At 42.9% G+C, this 19595-nt stretch overlaps 1 protein-coding gene and 1 long non-coding RNA gene across 5 annotated transcripts in view; one reads left to right on the forward strand and one right to left on the reverse strand.

The window, feature by feature from the left end:
• Nucleotides 1-17670, forward strand: part of DDHD1 (DDHD domain containing 1) — a 32478-nt gene extending 14808 nt beyond the window's left edge. Inside the window, exons 3-14 of one of the 4 annotated variants that reach the window (XM_075844171.1) lie at nt 267-368; nt 3043-3171; nt 4089-4236; nt 4931-5040; nt 5829-5935; nt 8567-8823; nt 9812-9884; nt 11174-11323; nt 12419-12662; nt 13002-13190; nt 17044-17211; nt 17514-17670. In XM_075844171.1, coding sequence (XP_075700286.1) covers nt 267-368; nt 3043-3171; nt 4089-4236; nt 4931-5040; nt 5829-5935; nt 8567-8823; nt 9812-9884; nt 11174-11323; nt 12419-12662; nt 13002-13190; nt 17044-17211; nt 17514-17524 — 1688 coding nt within the window. In that variant the 3' untranslated portion in view covers nt 17525-17670. Of the gene's footprint in view, nt 1-266; nt 369-3042; nt 3172-4088; nt 4237-4930; nt 5041-5828; nt 5936-8566; nt 8824-9811; nt 9885-11173; nt 11324-12418; nt 12663-13001; nt 13191-17043 lie in introns of all 4 variants that reach the window. The other 3 variants (XM_075844170.1, XM_075844172.1, XM_075844173.1) reach the window with 3 other exon arrangements.
• Nucleotides 15327-17661, reverse strand: LOC142664822 (uncharacterized). The gene is made up of 2 exons (XR_012851393.1): nt 17495-17661; nt 15327-15482 (listed from the first exon to the last, which is right to left on the reverse strand). It is a non-coding gene; the product is annotated as an uncharacterized LOC142664822 (long non-coding RNA).
• Nucleotides 17671-19595: the final 1925 nt, after the last annotated feature.

Below are 19595 nucleotides of genomic sequence, written 5' to 3' on the forward strand. Positions count from 1 at the left end.
CTTGCAGGCAGTGCCTCAATGATGGAGATGAGGGTCAAATTGACCGGTGTGTGACCGGCATTCGGTAGAGTAGTATTTCGTACAGGCTTTGCATGACAAGAGGAGGTAAAACCGAACAAATGTTATGTAAATTGGACGTGCACGCTGCTTGATGATTATTTTGCTTTGCTCTCTTATTATCTGCTTGATGATTATTTTGCTTGATGTGATTCTGAGAAGTTTTAAGTTGAAAGCCAAAGTAAAGTTACCTGTCTTCACTTTGCTAGTTATCTACCACCTTGCTCCCTTCTCCCTCCCTTTCCTGTTCAATTGGAGAGGATATAACGAGAGCACAGGCGCCCCATGTGCTAAAAGAAAGCGTTATGAAGGTACAGTAACTGAGCTACGCCTGGTAGAAGACTCTCTGGCTTTAGACGCTCTCACTAGAGTAGTGGAGATATCCGCTCTCGCTTTGTGCCGATTCAGCGGTTACGGTGGTCTTCTCTCATTGTCTTTTTATTCTTTTTTTTTTTTTTTTTTGCCTTGAACAAACGGTAACATGATCCATGTGGTTTTCTAGGATAATCTGCAGGTGGTTTTTACAAGGATGAGACCAGGGCTGTAATATCATGGGGTGCTCTGGGTCAGCATACACCGATAGCTGACCGCTAGGGTAGGGTTTCAGAAAGGCAAGAAAGTGGCGGGATTCTCAACATTGGCACGGACTAAGTATAACTAAGGTGGTGTTTGTTAGGTTATGTTCACACCTGCATCGGGTCTTTCCGTTGTTCTGCTCCGTCAGAGAACAAGGGAAAACCGGAAGAAACGGTTCAGTCGCGCCACGGACACCACAGCCAGTCGACGGCAGCTATTGACTTTAATAGGTTCTATTGGGGTGTCCGTGGTTTTACCAGCATGCTGCGCTATTGTTTCCGGTAATCTCAGTCCGAGAACTGAGCCGATGCAAATGTGAACAAGGCTTTTAAACTTCAAGCCAAAGCTCTGTCTTTTTTACTTGAAAGGGGTTTCCCATGGCATATTGCGATCTCTTAGACTCTGTTCACTTCTGCGCTAAGTTCTTCCATTCTACTGTTCCGTCATACGAACAGAAGAATGAAAAATGTAAAGTGCCGAGCCATCACAGACCAGAACGCCCAACGCATTGCATCACGCCCAACGAAACGCATGGACTTGAATGGGTTCCGTTAGGTTTCCGTGAGGGTGTCCGTCATCTTACCAGCACAAATACTCTGTCTACCGTCATTTTTCACCAAAACTAGGCTCCTAACGCAGATGTGAAGTGAGTGTGACTTCGGGGGACCCCCACAACAGATTTAAAAAAAAATGACTTCACAACTTTTTTCTAGCCACCTGCTCTGCGGTGAATTGCAACACCGCCCCAATTGCTTCCAAAGGCCGGGAGTGCCGATGTGCAGGAGCAAAGCCAAAGGGACCTTTGTCGTTCTCCGAATGGCAGGCGTCTCGGACGTTGGACCTAGCGAAATGCCGTAACATCTGATGGGAATTCCACTTCCATTCATAATTAGGACCTAGTGACTTCTTTCTATTAATCAGATATTTGTCATGTATTTTTCATTTAGCCCAGCTATTCTCGCTGTATCACATCATGTTCTCTCTCTATTTTTGGCTCTGGTTTGATCACCTTTTTCCTCTTCTTTTTTTTTTTAATGAATAATAACCGCTTTCTGCTCAATAGACTCTAAATGTAATTGCAGTCACCCACTTAGCCAAAGCTTTGCATAAACCTCTGTCCCTTTAGTCTTTGTTCTGTTTTCTGTGGTATGTCTGAGAGCACATTAGTCATTTAGAAACAGCCCTTCGTTTTAAGTTGCGTCAACTTGTTATCCGTCTGCAAATGACGAAGAGTAATTTTGACTGGATCTTCAGAGATTTTTTTTAATGTAGTTCATGTTGAGTCTTTATTAATGGGAAATGCTAGGAGTTGTAGTTACACGGCCGCTGGACTACCGCAGGTTGCAGAGCACTGAGCTACAGGATACACTCATGAGATATAGTAGGTACTTGTATATTGTTCAGTTTTACCACAAATGGCTCTTATCACTTATTTACAGTACTGGGACCCCCACCGATCACTAGAACAGGGTCCAGAGTCCCCTATTAGCTTGAATGGAGCGGCGGTGGAGCATGCGTCCTCCCGCTCCATTCAATGTCTATAGGACTCACCCAGACATAGCGCTGTACTTGGATGTCTGTGTCAGTCTCAAAGACTTTAAAGCACCACGCGTGCTCCACCGCCGCACCATTCAAACTCCTCCGCACTGTGGTCATGCGGTGAGGAGAAACTGGGGACTCGGGACCCCCTGTTCTAGTGATCGGAGTGGGTGCGAACGATCATTCGTTTTTGGTGAAAATCCCTTTAAGATCCAAGGTAGACACCATTTGGATCCTTGGCTATTGAGCTATAAGTTTCAAATGAGACGGTACAAGAAGTCACTTACCAAAACTTAGACCGGTGATTCCAATCTTATTACCATAGGGAACCCCTACGCCCATTCCTACCTCAAAAAATCTTGGTGTAGATTGAGAAAAGCATTTGATCGCTCTTGCCTAGAACTTTATTGTGGTTTAGATGTAATGTCTGGCATCTTTAGGCCAGGATCACACACACCGTTTTGATGCAGTTTTTGCATCCGTTTCTATTTTTGTTTTTGTTTTTGTTTTTTTAGAAGTAAATCCAAAAAGGAAGGAAAAGTGTGAACAAAAGACTGATGCATCTTATTTCTTTTGTGTCCACTCCTGTGTTTGGCTCCAAAAACTGCATCAAAACTACGTGTGTGATCCTGGCCTTAAGCAGACTGAAATCAGTTTGCTATTTTCTTCTGTAAAAGTGACCGGTCTCGCTGCCGTGTTCCGCAAAACATTGACAAATGATGAACACAAGTGTTCTGTAAGGATATATAGTAGTTGCACATTGCAGGTTGACATTTCATATTTTTGAGCTGAAGGGAACATATTCACATAGTTTTGTATGGCATTAATTGACCTTGTTTGCTTTCTAATTGTTTTTATTGCAACTCGCAGCCGTCCACAGTTTGAAGTTAAGCCGCAGCCATGTCGATTGGCACAGTGTGGATGAAGTCTATCTCTACAGCGATGCAACGACTTCTAAAATAGCAAGGAGTGTTACCCAAAAGTTGGGGTTCTCAAAAGGTGAGCTTGCCTGGGCCACTAGCCGCACTCAACCAGCATCTGTGTTTTAACAAGAAGGTGGTCCCAGTCAGTTTGAACTGGTATTTTCATGGGTAAGTAGAGGGCAGAAGAGGTTGGACCCCTCCAATCATATTATGACATAACCTAGCCGGATGCCATCACGTTATCCGATGGGAATACACCTTTTAACCCCTAAGCGCAACTTGAATGTGCATGTATGTCATCGGCATGTTATCATTCTTGTACATGTACTTTAAAGTGATCGCTCGGGCACAACGGCTGTGCCTGCACAATCACACGAATGAGTGTGGCGCTGATTGACAGCTGCACTAATGGGCGGAAAACTCAGATCCCAACATTTAAGCGCTGCGATCAGTATTTATTGCGTCGCTGACAATGGGATGGGGCTCAGTTTTTCATCATCCCGTCAGGCCTGGCATTGCGATCTCCATAACTTGACTGTTTTATAACTTCTGCCTGGGCCCCAACAAAGGCCCCCAAGGCTGTCTAGTGTCAGTGCCTGTTACGTAAGGTACCTTAGGCGGCATACCTCTCCTAGGGCAGCGTATTCTGCTGACAGATCTGCCTTGAGGCCAAAATTGGCTCAGTCCTTAATAAGGGGTTAAGCATTGGTATCTCTCACTCACGTTAAACGACGTACACTACTTTCTTATATTGTCATCAGGCATTAAAGGCGTACATTGGTTTGAGGCTTTCGCAATTTGGTATCCACTATATAGTAAACATTAGGACAGAACAATGAGCTGACCTGTAATTTTGCTACAATTTAATAATGCAACAATCTCCGTAATATCAGACCTATGTTTATCATAACAGAAGCTGATGATCTAATGAAACTGGTACATGTCCTAGTAGAATTGATGTTTTATTTTATTACGTGGCTAATATATTTGCAGCTTCAAGCAGCGGGACCAGGCTTCATAGAGGTTATGTTGAAGAAGCAACGTACGAGGACAAGCCTGTCGACACAAGTCACATTGTTTTTGTTGTCCATGGTATTGGACAGAAGATGGATCAAGGAAGAATTATCAAAAATACAGCCATGTAAGTCGCCGTCGTCACCCCCCCCGCCCCTTCTAGTTATTTTAGATGGTAAACCTGACCTTCCTGCCCAATCTCCATAGCCATGAATATAGATGAGCAAATATTTTCTGATTTATCAAATTGACCTCTGCATGAGTAGAGTAGTTCATAGAATACAATGGGAGCGTCGAATTGCCTATTCTCATTTATTTGACAAAGGGGAATCTCCTCCAAACAGGACAAATCAATTCCATTAATTCTAACGGCCAGAGAATCACACAACCAATTCTCGAATCGGCAACTGTCAAAAATAGTACATGTCTTATTTTTTCACGGGCCCTTCGCACGGTTTGTTATAACGACCGTGTGAACCGCTCCATTAAAAAAAACAAAAAACGGCCGTCACACGGACTATATACACGTTCGTACAATACCTATAATTGTGTCGTTTTCATTTGTTTATAATTTTAGGTCTTGGTGGTCATTGTGTTTTATCTTTTTGGAGAATAATAAAAATCTTTTGTATGGTACAAATGGTGTGCTATTATGTTATTTTAGTATTTACATGGTAGTATCTTCATATATGTTTATATGTATTGTATTGATATACGTAGATCATTATATGGGTTTTTGGCCTGGATTGGTATAGGTATTGATATATATACGTTCGTCTGAATAAGCCCTTAAGCTGATACTTATTTGCATATCGTTACAGGATGAGAGAGACTGCAAGAAAGATTGAAGAGAAGCACTTTATCAATCAGACTTCAGAGCATGTTGAGTTCCTTCCTGTGGAATGGCGTTCCAAGCTCGCTCTGGACGGAGGTAACCTCAAGTTGTCCTAATAAAAGAAATTTAAAAAAAAATCCTAACTGCTGCCGTAATCTAAATATTGCTTACATTACTGCTTGCTCTGGGGTCGCCATAGTAGCATCAATAGACTAACCACTCCTCTGTGCATGACATTCCGTCATGTGACCTCCACTCCTTGCACATATTAGCCAAGTATGTTTAATGCTACCATGGCAACCCCAGAGCAAGCAGAAGAGAAGAACAATACATCTATAATCTTCAATGCTCCGTTAATCTTGTATCCCTCGTTGGGCCTCATTTATATAGACTATTGCAGGCAAAAATGGAGTCCTTCCCTTTTGCAACAAGTCAGACTTCAATTTTTCTAGTGCCAATGAAATGGATTTGACCAGTTTCTGTAGTGGACTTCTCCTTTTCGCCCACAGTAGTTTTTACTACGCGATTCCACCTTTTCTTCTTATAAAAGGCAAGGATATTGTTTGCATTGGTTACAGGGACAGTAATTACAACCGGTCCCAATCGACTTTCGGGCCTATAGTTGGACCAAACCAATGTGGCACGATGCGGCAATGATCTCATTTAAATGCACAATAATGTACTTCTTAAAGATCACAAAATCTGACTATACAAATAAGTATACAGCATGATAAATAAATGTATATAGAGCGCATCTATAAATAGTCATCGGTGTAAGTGTATGTAATTAGCATGCCGAGAGACTAGTTCTTTGTAAAAAATAAAAAAATCTGGTATATCACAGCGTATAGACTATTTCAACATTGAATATTTCCTTTGTGTAGATACGGTAGATTCCATTACTCCAGATAAGGTGCGTGGGATTCGGGACATGCTGAACAGCAGCGCAATGGACATTATGTACTATACCAGCCCCCTCTACAGAGATGAGGTAAGTGATACGTGGTCGGGCCAAATTCTGAATGGAAAGCATGTGCACGACCCGGCCTGTGTTTTCTATCACTATGGAGAAGGCTTCAAACACTCGGCGACTTATAGAGACTTTATAGAACACCTGAGCTGGTTTATTGAGTTGATCAGTTCGGTGGTTCCTTCTAGATTCATGTAACCGCTGTCGTCTACATGGTTTCCATAGCATTGACATCGTGACTTTCTTCCTTCCATGGCACGGTACATGCACACTGAGCTCGTAGTAAGATTTTAGTCTTTGTCTCACTGGTTTTGTTATTGGCAGTGAATATCAGGATGTAGATGATTGTCCTTCGCATGCGTTTTGATAATTGGATGGAATTTGCCGGAGTCTCCCGTCCCAAAAGTGTTACTGGAAGTTCAAGAATGTTCGCAATTTTTTTTTTAGACAGATGTCGAGGACGGCTATTTATTCGCAAGCTCCTACCATCACAAACCCTGATTTAAAGACGTATGGCCGCTTCTTTTTTTTTTTCTTAGAATCGTACCCAGACTATAAGCTGATCGTAGTGTGTCCCCTTTGATCAGCTGTACCCTGTCGGGGAACTCCGCAGGAAAAGTTGAGTTCCCTTGCAGCGCCACCACAGGGCAATTTAAGTATGACACTATTGCTATTGAAATCAATAGGCTGCTCATGTAATGAATGGACATGCTCTCTAAAGAGAGATACTTTTTTTGTAGCTGCTCTACACTCTGCCTGAATGGGAGACCCCCCACTATTAACTTAAAATTCCCTAATCGTGTTTGTGAATATGGGTTTTCTAAATTGCATAACCCCCTTAAGTAAAACTTTCAGAGATCAACCAAATCTTAAAGTTTTCCTTTTTATGTTGTGCGATCTTTTTAAAGGGCATTTTATATTTAATGGCCTATCCTTAGGGTAAGTCATTAATGTCAGATCGGTGGGGGTCCGACCCGGCACCCCGCCGATCAGCTGTATAGGGGCTACACTGCACATCTGCTACGGAACGGTACGGCGCTGATAAACATCGCGGCCCCTTCAGTCAGCTGATTGGTGGCGTGTCAGGAGTCGGACCCCTACTGATCTGATATTGATAACCTATCATAGGCCATCAATAATGCCCGGAAATCCCGTTAATCTACCTTCCCGGTTCATGATCTGTTAGGTTTAGGCTGTGTTCACACAGTGCGGTTATATTGCAGTTTCTGCGTTCGTTCGTTCGTTCGTTCGTTCGTTCGTTCATTTATTTTTTTCATTTATTTTTTGGATTAATTTGGGGTTGGATGCATCGAAACTTCACTATGTGGGCACAACTCATATGGATTCCATGACATTAGGCCTAATTTAGTAACTCCATCCTGTGTTACCATTTCTAAGATACGTTTTTTGGGTTTTGTCTCGATTATACAAAGAGTAAATGGATGGAAACAAATCCTCTACTTTGACAGGACAAGTATAAAATAAGACCAATTCCCTAACACAGGCCAGTAATACCTGCCCCCAGCTGTAATGTCACTGGCACGAAGCAGGTGCTGACTAGGATCATTTTTCCATAGTTTTAATTTTCTACAACAGTGCTGACATTCGTTACACGGCCAGTATAATAAGTGGACTGGAAAGCCGATGTCAATGATGTTTGCTCTTGTTCTGCTAGTTAGACAAAAACAATGCAATTTCTTATTAAAGAGGATCAGTATCACCTGCTCAGCCTTGTAACCCATCAATAATTCAGCTTTCAGCATCGTGTGCCAGAATTGCTAGGAAAAGCCTCGCCGAGTCACAGAGATCTCGTAAGGCTGTTGTATCTGTCGCCCACACCCATTTTGTTGGCTGATGTTCCTAATAAAGCGGTCAGCCCGACAGCTCCAGGCTATTTTCCATCTTTCTCGACTGTTCAGATCAGCTAAACCGACATGTTTCAATAGGGGGAGAGATAGGAGGCTGCAAAACACCCATGGTGCAGCTTATCTCCTGGGCAAACAACGGATCGGAGATGTTAAATTCCAACCCATCTGACCCCTTGCTTGACTGGAGACATCACGGGATAGTTACGTTGTACCCATACATATTAGATAATCCGCAGACTCCGTTAACCGCATCATTTACACAAATGTATGGCCAGTTTATTTTTGGTTTTATTAATCCCATTGCATCTAAAATAAGAAATGAGGCAACTTTGCAAATAGCCTTGATTCATAACATGCTACCGTTTCGTGTGTACATCTCTTATGCAAACCTGTCTCCGTGGTTACAGACTGCAAACACTCTGTGTAGTCTGGTCCTGCAGTCATGTGTCAATCCACTCTTCCATCTGCCGCCAGTGTATCAATGCAATTATTTAGGAAGTGTTTCTAATGATTACACTATAAATAACTTGCAGCGATTCTGGTTTATCTTTTTGTTAGGCCGTAGGCATTATACAGGCTGCCATAAATAGCGGTCTGTATTCTGCCGACTGCAAAAGTGGGAAACTTCTTCTCCCGGCTTGTTGCTCTGCAGTTATGTAGATACAGATATTTATGGTCAGTTGCATGCAACTTCCGAATACACAATCCTATGTCTTTCTTTATGAATTGGACTTTTGCAGCTTTAATTAGTAATATTAAAAAAACTTTTTTTTTTATTTAAAAGTTAGTGAAAGGATTACAGCAGGAGCTGAACCGTTTATACAACTTGTTTTGCTCCCGGAATCCGGAGTTTGAAGACCGAGGTGGCAAAGTGTCTATTGTGTCCCATTCACTGGGATGTGTGATTACATACGATATCATGACCGGGTGGAATCCAGTCCATGTCCATGAACAGATGGACCAGGATGAAGAGCCCGAGGACCAGTGGATTAATTACGAAGAACAGCATCTCCTTCGAGAGCTTTTCCTGACCAAACAACGGTATGTATGTATGTATTAATAATTAATATTCAGAATTACTAAGAGGTTGTCATGCCTACAGTAAGTAATGTACGCTTGTTGATATGTAGCCCGTTGGCCAAAAGGAATGTCAGAGGGGAGGATTGGATACCAGGAGGGTGAGGAAAAACCCTTTAAAAAGTAACTGATGTCATAATGTAAAATTCATCTTGGGACCAGGGCCTTACAGAGACAGAGAACCCCTGGAAGGAATACTTTTTATCCTGCTGCTTGACTTCCAATGAGTTCTGTGCTACGAATATTAAAGGGGTTGTCCAGTTAAGGATCGGGTTTTCCACAGGATAGGTAATCAGTGTATGATCGATGGGTGTCCCAACACCAGGACCCGGCACGATCCGCTGTTCCGGGCACAGGATGTTATGCAGCGTTCAGTGCTGGAAGCAGATGGCGCCATACTGCATAGTGGCCATGCTGCAGAACTGCAACTCTGCTCCTATACATTTGAATACTGCAGCTCGGCCGCTTTACTGTTACCGGAGCCATCTGCTTCCGGCATGGCCATCCAGTGTCCGGAGGCAGCTGATCAGTCCGAGTGTCTGACCCCCACCGATCATAAACTCATGACCTCTCCTGTGGATAGATCATCGGTATGAATAACCGGTCCGTTAACCCAGAGCATTGAGTCTGGTATCATTTGAAAGCGAAGCTTCTGGGATTTAATATGATTCTAAGCTCTAACCCTGTTCTAGTTGCAGCCACCGTTTGAAGCCATGATGTTATATACGTCCTTGGCAATGAAAAGTTTTCAGGGGTGTTTCACTTTAAACTTCTGAGGCCGCGTTTCCAAAGCTGATGCCTGCTAGAAAGTTTTGTCCGGGTCAGCAGATTCTGTGTCAGTGGGTGAGAAGCGACATAATCAGCATTGTGGAATTCAGGCTGGCATCACTGACTGCGGTGTCCAATTCCAAATGTAGGAAAAGTAAAAATGTTAATGTTTTTTTCTTTACAGGTTAAAAGAACTGGAAGACAGATTACATGGACTTAAAAATTCTATGTCTAATGCCCCGGTTTTAAAATTTAAGGCAAGTACATTGCTGGGGAAGGGGGTTTATTGTAAGATTACTACAGTTCTGGTCAGACAGTAAACATTTCTTGCGCCCCAGCGCAATGCCGGCCACAGCGCCCCCAGCGCAATGGCGGCCACAGCTCCCCCAGCGCAATGGCGGCCACAGCTCCCCCAGCGCAATGCCGGCCACAGCTCCCCCAGCGCAATGCCGGCCACAGCTCCCCCAGCGCAATGCCGGCCACAGCTCCCCCAGCGCAATGCCGGCCACAGCTCCCCCAGCGCAATGCCGGCCACAGCGCCCCCAGCGCAATGCCGGCCACAGCGCCCCCAGCGCAATGCCGGCCACAGCGCCCCCAGCGCAATGCCGGCCACAGCGCCCCCAGCGCAATGCCGGCCACAGCGCCCCCAGCGCAATGCCGGCCACAGCTCCCCCAGCGCAATGCCGGCCACAGCGCCCCCAGCACAATGTATATGTGCACCTACGGATTTACAGTGGTTTTTACTGCGTGTCTGCTGCGAAAACACTGTAAAAACCGCAACAAAACTAATCTATTGCAAAATTTATGCTCCTCATTGAAGTCTATGGACCAAACACGCAGCATCTCCGCTGAGAACCCACACCATAAATTGACATGCTGCGGATTTGAAAGTCGCACCGCAGAACACATTCCTCACAACTTTTCTGCGTTGTTTTTTTTTTCGCAGCATGGGAGATTGTCTAAGTCTAACTTTGCTGCTACTGTAAATGCTGCGTAATTTCCACACACAATTCTGTTGCGGAAATTCTGCAGCGTTTACTAAATTGCTGCTGCTCCCTTTCATTTGAGGAAGGGTCGTGGCTAGAATATTTTAATAAATTAATCTGCTTAGAATTTTGGACCCAAAATCGATATGGTGTTAGAAGGAGACGACTCCATTTAAATGGTCTGCTGCATTCTGATTGAGATTCATGTTAATGACCATATTAAAACTATGTAACTTTTTTGGCCTCTTTGATTGGTACAGCTGATAACATTTATTCGAAAAAGTGGTTTATAGAGGATTTTAGTGTGTTCTTTGCTTTATAACATGCAAGTACGTATCCATTCAAAATTATTATATATTAGTTAATACTATATTATTGTTATTTAAAAGCAAAACTAGCTCCAATACAAACAAGGCACAGTTTACGTAGATAACCAAACATCAAGGGTTAATGATTCTGACCTAAAGTAGCGTAAGTGTCGTTTATTATTTTTTGTTCGTATTTTTGTAATACGGTTTGTACACATTTGTATTCTAATATGACTTATTATTTACCTTCAGGTCGAGAATTTTTTCTGCATGGGTTCGCCCCTAGCAGTATTCCTGGCACTGCGTGGAATTCGTCCTGGAAATCGCGGAACTCAAGAACATATTTTACCTAGATCTATTTGTAATCGTTTGTTTAATGTATTCCACCCTGCAGATCCAGTGGTAAGTCTCCACTCATTACACGTACTTTGGTGGTAGACACTTGTAGAGAGAAAATAACCATTTAAAGGGAATCTGTCATTGAGGTTCACTCTGCAATAGCCGTTTAGCTCCCCCCCCCCCCCCGCCCCAAGCCAGCAATCAACTGGGGGCAGGGGAGCTGCGTGCGTGCGTGCAGCCACTCATTCCTAGTGCAGTGGAAGTGTAGTATTGCATTGTGACCTTTCTACTCTTTGTAGTGGCTCTCCGCTCATAGAGGAAGTAGCCCTTAAAGGGGGTCTCCGCTTCGGACAATACCCGTTTAAAAGGGTCCCTTGACAATTAGGTGATCAAAAAAGTATCCTCCGAGCCATTTTCTGTAATCTGCTGGGAAAACCTTTCTCTGCAGCGCCAACACAGGGGAAATTAAAGGCTACATACACCTTTTTGTAGCCTTTATTTCTGTGTTTTAGGTGCTTACATACGTGTTTTTTTGGGGTTTTTTTTTAATTGACTTTTATTAACAAAATGTTTACGTTTTTACACTACATCTTCTATGTATCCTCTATACATAGAAACTGTATCGTTCACTATCAGCCGAATCTATTCAGTGAAGTGAACTGACGGCTCAGCTGAGAGCGGGTCCTGTATGTTTCTCTCACGCAGAATTACAATCACATCTTTGGTTCTGCCAATAACAGAGTGACAATTTTACCATCCGTTGTTTAGAAGTGAATTCAAAAGTGACAACCAAAATGACGGCACGTTTTTAAGTTTTGGGTTTAAATGATTTTTAAGTGGCTAAGTACGGGAACGTGAGTAAGGCAGCATTCACATTGCAGTATTTTTGGTTCATGTAGAATCTGTATATTTTTTGCTGTCAACGAGACGGCTCAATGAGCTGTCTCGTTGATCAGCGCTTGTTTTTACGGGCCAATTTTCCCGGTGTAAAAGGACCTTTAGTCCCATAATGTTGCATATCGAGACTGAAAGATCTACGTTCCGCAAATTCAGTCTAGTATTTTTATTCAATTTTAATCCAGGGGAAGTCAAAAAGGATGTAAATAGAGCACCGCTCAGTAACTAGCTGTCTTAACTGTCTACTTCTGTCTTATTCAGGCCTACAGACTCGAGCCATTAATATTGAAGCACTGCAGCAACATTGCACCTGTCCAGATCCACTCATCCAACACCACAAATCCCATTCTATACAAGCATATGAGACAGAGTCTCATCAACCCGTCCAAAGATACTACCTCAATGTCCGATACAGAAAGCATACCAAGCCCAAGCACTTCACCGGTTCTGCCTCGAAGACACTATGGAGAGTCCATAACAAATATAGGCAAAGCAAGTATATTAGGTAAAGTCCTAACACCACAGCAGACGACGATTAAAAGGATTTGCATGTTTGTGCAGTACATTTTTTTTACTCCACTTTCAATTTAATTTTATAGGTTAAATTTATTGTGCAACTGCTGAAATGTTATCTTTAGGTATCGCGTATATAGTGATAGTATTTAACAGGGTAAAAGCCCTGGTCATGAAAACATTAAAGACACAGGTTTGTAAAGATTTCAGGATTTAGAATTGTTTCAGCTTCAAAGGTGCTAGCATAGAAGCCGCCACTAGATGGCAGCAAAGTTAAAGGATTTTTTTTTCTTCCCCTTAGCACTGATAATTCTGTGTCTCATTCATTCAGGTGCCGCAAGCATCGGAAAAGGCCTGGGGGGAATGTTGTTCTCAAGATTTGCACGTTCTAGTGCAACTACATCTCAAGGTTATGAAGTAAAAGAATTGGCTGATGGGGAAGACAAGAAGTCAGTACAGAGTCCAAGTGCTGTAACGTCCCAAACCATTCCACACAGCATCTCGGGCTCACTGGACGCAGGTTAGGTTCATTATAGCATATGCGATCAAGTCCAATGTAAAACGGTCTGTGCTTTGTTCTCATTCTTGATCTCTTTGTTGGTATGTACCTTGGGAACCGTGATACAACACACTGTGCTTAATCTGTATAAAAAGTCCCTATTTTGTTGTCCTGACCGACCAGTGTGGCACAAGCCGAACAGTTGAATCCTTAAAATGGGTATTTTTATTAAATACTTGTTAGCTGCTCTTTGTACTTAAAGGGGTTTTCCACCTTCTGACAACTGATGACCTATCCACCGGATAGGTCATCAGTACATGATCTGTGGGAGTCCGTCACCCAGACCCCGCACAGATCAGCTGGTCCGGTGCCTCGGTGCACCCGATGTATATGCCGGAAGTAGTTGGCTCTGGCCGCGGAATAGCGGGCGAGCTGCAGTATTTAAGTGAATAGGAGCAGAGTTCTGCAGCACGGCCGCTATGCTATGTACGGAGCCAACTGCTAACTGCTCCGCACACTGCATAATGGGCCATAACATCCGGTGCCCGCTGGTCACTGGGGCGGCTTAACGGTGCGGGGTCTGGGTGTCTGACCTGCACCGATAATATACTGATGTCAGAAGGTGGAAAACCCCTTGAAGTATAGGGACTTGCTTTAACTACGAGTAGCTAATTTTCTGTATTGCAAAAATGCCTGGTCTATGTACAGGACCAGGAAAATCAAGCTCAGATCAGAATTCCTGCTCACCACCGCCAAATACATATTGTTAGTAAATTTGGTTGTAGACTAAGAGGTGCGTGGATGTGGATCGGTGCCTAAATTAAGCATTTTTGCTAATGGCAATGTATTAGCAAATTGCTTAAGCAGTTCTCTACGTACTGAAATGTGCTGTGAGTAGTCAGTTATTTTCTCAGCCCATCTCCTTCCATTAATCGGTCTGAAAAAAAGTTATAAAAAAAATTAAAATATTACAGGATCTCCTCTATTGGACAATAGTCTAATCTGAACCTGCAGCGCAGATCAATAACATTTGCTTGTTCTACAGCTTTCCTTAAAGATGCCAATACACATTAGATGAAAGTTGGCCAAATCTGCAAAATTCGTCGGGATTGGCCGACTATCATGTGTATGGGGGTGTCCAGACACTTCCCCCTTCAGGGGGGAAAGATGGATTGAGCGTGCTGGATTTCAACATGCATGATCCTTTCTTCACGTAGGAGAAAAGCTGCTGCCAGATGGGTCGATCAGCGGCTTATTCCCCCTCTCCCCATTAAATAAGCATGCACGCTGGCCGAGGATGCATGTTAATGGTGGAGTCAGAAGGAATAGTTGTTGGCTGAGGGAGCGCTCGGCCGACAGCCATTTAAAATGCATGGACATTTAAATTTCTCCATCTCTTTAATTTTCATCGAAGTGATTCTTGCATTGATTGGCTGTACTTGTATTTTTTATTACCACTACATACGCACAGCGCCACCCCATTGTTATTCTCCGCCTGCTCCTCTAGTGAAGGAAATGATCTCATCTCTTGGACAAACACCAATATTGTCTCTTCATTAAAGACAATCGTCAGAAATGCAAGTCATTTGTCCAGACCGTTCTGCACAGACGTCTTCTAAGAGAAAGTCGAGACCAATGAAGAATTGAATTCCCTGCTTCCTTCCCCTTAGGCCTTATAGATTTTGAAGGGCCACTTGCACTTAGATTTTTCTGCAGAGTGACCGTCCGCAGAGGGGCTAATAATTCTAGTATTTATATTTTTGCTCATGTAAGATTACTTAGTGTAGTGGAGACGTTAAATTATTGCAATGTAATATAAATAAGCATTACATATACAGCTGTATTGCGGATCCCTCTTGTATAGATCCGTAATACAGCACTTACTACGGGCCCTGATTTTATACTGAGGCACATTATGGCATGCTCCATTGCATGCCTTCATTATAGAGGTATTCTCCTATATTCTCCCCTAGAAGCATTGTTATAAGGGGATAGTACAATGCACCACACAACAACATACCAAGTGCCAATAGGTCAGTGATACGGTATCTTACGAACTCCATGCGCCGCCATAGACGCTCTGTGCACATGGCTTTGCCAGTGGAAGAAATGCTTCCATAGAAATGTCTTGCATACAATGAAAGCTCACACATCTAATAAGGTTTTCATCTTTTATGGCGGCCTAGTGCACGATTTCCCTATAGAGGACCATGAAAGTCAGATAAAGTTGCGTTCACTGTGCTCCCGACATGCTTCCCAAAGAGGTCCGTGTCCTTGACCGGAAGGCTTTTTTCCCTCTATGGATGTCCACCCCTGCTTGGAAAAAAGGACAGGGTGTATAAGTGCGTATATAGCATAAGACTTAAAGAGGCTCTGTCACCAGATTATAAGTGCCCTATCTCTTACATAATGTGATTGGCGCTATAATGTAGATAACAGCAGTGGTTTTTATTTAGAAAAACGATAAATTTTGACCAAGTTATGAAAAATTTTTGATTTATGCTAATGACTTTCCTAATAGACAACTGGGCGTGTTTTTACCTTTTGACCAAGTGGACGTTGTAAGGAGGAGGGTATGACGCTGACCAGAGAGTCATACACTTCTCTCCATTCATGTAATCAGCGCATAGTGATCTTGTGAGATCACGCTGTGCTGTCCCTTACTCACACATTAACTTTACTGAAGTGTCTTGAGAGTGAATAGACATCACCTCCAGTCAGGATGCGATGTCTATTCACAATCCTGACACTTTGGTAACGTTTGTGTGTGACTTACTCACACAGCACATCGAGATCACGCTTGCTGTCACTAAGCCCCACACAAACGTTACCGAAGTGTCAGGATTGTGAATAGACATCGCATCCTGGCTGGAGGTGATGTCTATTCACTCTCAAGACACTTCAGTAAAGTTAATGTGTGAGTAAGGGACAGCACAGCGTGATCTCGCAAGATCACTATGCGCTGATTACATGAATGGAGAGAAGTGTATGACGCTGATTGGTCAGTCTCATACACTCCTTCTTACAACGCCCACTTGGTCAATAGTAAAAACACGCCCAGTTGTCTATTAGGAAAGTCATTCGCATAAATCTAAAATTGTTCAGAACTTGGTCAAAATTGATAGTTTTTCCTAAATAAAAACCACTGCTGTGATCTACATTACAGCGCAGATCACATTATGTAAGAGATAGGGCACTTATAATCTGGTGACAGATCCTCTTTAAATAGCTATTGCACTTTTATTTAATCATACTTTTGATATGTTATAGAGACATATCAAAAGTTTGGAACGGTGGGGATCCGGGCGCTGAGACGCCCCCACTGTTGCTAAAACGAAGGTGCAGAAGCGCTCAGCTGAGTGCTTTGCTCCTTTTGGCTGTAACAATATAGATGTTATATAGGGGGTACCCCACTGAACCACCCCCTATATGATCCAGAACGAAGAGCTGTTCCAAGAAATTGGTGTACGGGCTTAATAGAAAGTCAATTTCTCGGCTTTCTGAGAAAAGCAGATCAGATATGAAGCGGCTCAGAGCTCACCCGAGCGCTTCTGCCGCTTTGTTTTACCGATCGGTGGAGGTCTCGGTGCTCTGAAACCCACCCAACAAAACTTTAACATGTCGCTATGACGTGTCAGAAGTTTTTTGAATGTTTAGTTGCCCTATAAAGCACTACAAATGGATGCAAAGTAACAACAAAAAAAACATGATGCACAATATGCAATCCTCCTACTACACAACCCGCTCTCGAAAACCGTCCCATATGCATCAAAACAATATATACTGGTAACTTTTAAGTGGTTATGTTATAATCCAAACCTAAAATGACTATATGATTTATTTTTATATTTTTTTATATATACTGATCTTACAGTGGATTTGGAGCACCGGATTGACTTTGAGCTACGAGAAGGGATGGTAGAAAGCCGATACTGGTCGGCCATGACGTCGCACACGGCTTACTGGTCCTCCATGGACGTGGCGCTCTTCCTCCTAACATTCTTGTACAAAGACGGCCAGCTCGACGAAGAAGACAAGCTAGGTGTAGATGAACTTTAGAGGCCCCTTGATCTAAACCAATGTTTATCTGGTGACCAATATGGCAGACTGTTTGAGGCATTGAAGATTACAACTCGGATGCATGTTTTTGAATGTTTTTTTTTGTTTTGTTCCTAGAACGCACCTTAATCATTTATGATTTACTTCTCATCAGTCCCTTTAATCTCCCCCTCCCCCCCCCCCCCCACACCCCATACATAACAGCAATAGAGAAACTTCCATAGTTGCCTGATGCAGCGTGTAGTATGTATATGCGAGTGCCTAACCTCATCAACGTCTCTTTAGGTGACCTTTAGGCATTGTGGGAGGAGACCGCCTCGTTTCTGCCGCCCGCCGATGGTGTAAGATGTTGTCCAGAGAGCGTTCAAATCCGCATTAACCTAGAGAGCTATTCAGGATTGTGTTCTGTTTAACCAGAAATAATAAAACTACGCAAGCTTCAGACTAGCGTGACCTAATTCTAGTTTATTATTAACTCCTAGTTTGACTTTAATTTTTTACTACTTTTTTTGTTTCAGAGCCGTATTCGTTTTTGTTTTGTTTTTTTTTTTACATATTTTGGAGTTTATTTCCCAAAATACATATCTTTGTACTAAAATAACTGTGGACACTGGCACACTCTCAGTAATATTTTCATTACAAAAAGTAAATAAATCTTTGTGGTTTCACATACAAGAGTGTATGGAATTATTTTAAAAATGCAGAGAATGTGTCATAGCAGCTACTGATATGTGATCCGCTGGGGGAAGGGGAGGACGAGGGTTATAGAGACCCCCAATTATTAGTGTCAACATCTGATTTTAATCAATGGAGTATGTGCCATAGGATTTCAGGCCAAGCTGAGCTTTGTAGAAGACACAGTAAATCACAGGGAACGATCTATTACACCGACAACCCATTGATATAAATGGACACTGCAATACTTCATTTTCCCCTGTGGTGGCGCTGTAGGGAAATTTAACACTTACTGCCAGGTTTAAGTTTTTTTTCGTAGCCATATCCGTTTTTGGGCAAAATAGTTCGCAACTAATATGGCCGCTATTAGGGTAAGTCAACACGTAGCGTAAATACTGCAGATTTTTCGCAGCGGATTTCTTTGTGGGAAATCTGCAGTGTAATATTGTAGCAGCAAAGTGGATGAGATTTGATCTAATCTCAACACGCTGCGTAAAAAAACGGCCGAAAAAACGTTGGGATATTGAAATGCGGTGCGATTTTTTTTTTTTTCAATCCCCAGCATGTCAATTTATGTTGCGGAATCGCTGATTTTCTGTTGCGGGTTTTCCCCATTGAATTCAAAGGGAAGCTAAAACCCGCAACAAATAGCAGATGTTACGTTTTTCGCCGTGGAAAAGTTACAATTCCTCCGCAAAAATCCCAACTCAGAAAATAAAATAAAGTTATACTTACCCAGATCTCTCCTGACCTTACATCCCATGTGACTGCTCCAGCCAATCACAAGCTGCAGCGGTCACATGGGCTGCAGCATCATCCCAGGAGGCCACACTGCACGACAACATTTTAGTTTTTTCCCTCCTAGTGCTGCTTTCCGCAGCGGAAATTCCGCCTGAAAAACTGCCTCACAATGTGGTGCGTTTTTTTTTTTTGGACTGAATGTGCTGCAGGTTCTAGGTTGGATACACTGCTTCGTTTTACGCAGCGTATCCAACCTGTGTGCACTTGGCCTTACAGGTACCCCATGCGTTTCTTAAATAGCTTTTTTACAGTCCTAAACAGAAATATGCCTAATCGTAGAGGGGATGTAGGACTGTATAACCTGCAGGAGCAGGGACCGCGTATGTACACGCAGGAGCAGGGACCGCGTATGTACACGCAGGAGCAGGCATACTGCGACCTGGGTTAAGCACTCTTTGACATGATCAAAATTTGTCAAGGAGCACTCTGGGCGCTCGTCCTCTTATAGCAGATACTGCTGACAACCACTAATTGTAGCTCTGCCATATGGAATAAATTAGAAGCGTATGTGGACATCAGACGTGAACATTCCTCACAAGACAGGCAGTCATGGTGTCTAAACCGTACTAATGTGCTGACTCTTCCCAAGAGCTACTGGAGGCCGCTGAAGACTAAAATCCCAAAGATAATATACTACCGTGCTGGATTTACAGTGTGAATTACAGACGATCACACTGTATCTGCTAATACAAGCTCTAAATGAACGTTTCATATGCAGAATATTGTAGAAATGTGACAAAAAGCAGAATTCTACTACAACCCCCATCGTAGCCAGTGTCTTCTATAAAGTGAACCTCATACGATGTTTGGTGCTTTATTTTGCATGTAGAATAACATCCAGATGTTACCTGTGATTTATTATTCTCTATTAGTTATATATATTTTTTTTTA

This window comes from Rhinoderma darwinii, chromosome 12 (assembly GCF_050947455.1).
Source record: "Rhinoderma darwinii isolate aRhiDar2 chromosome 12, aRhiDar2.hap1, whole genome shotgun sequence".
NCBI classification, from domain to species: domain Eukaryota; kingdom Metazoa; phylum Chordata; class Amphibia; order Anura; family Rhinodermatidae; genus Rhinoderma; species Rhinoderma darwinii.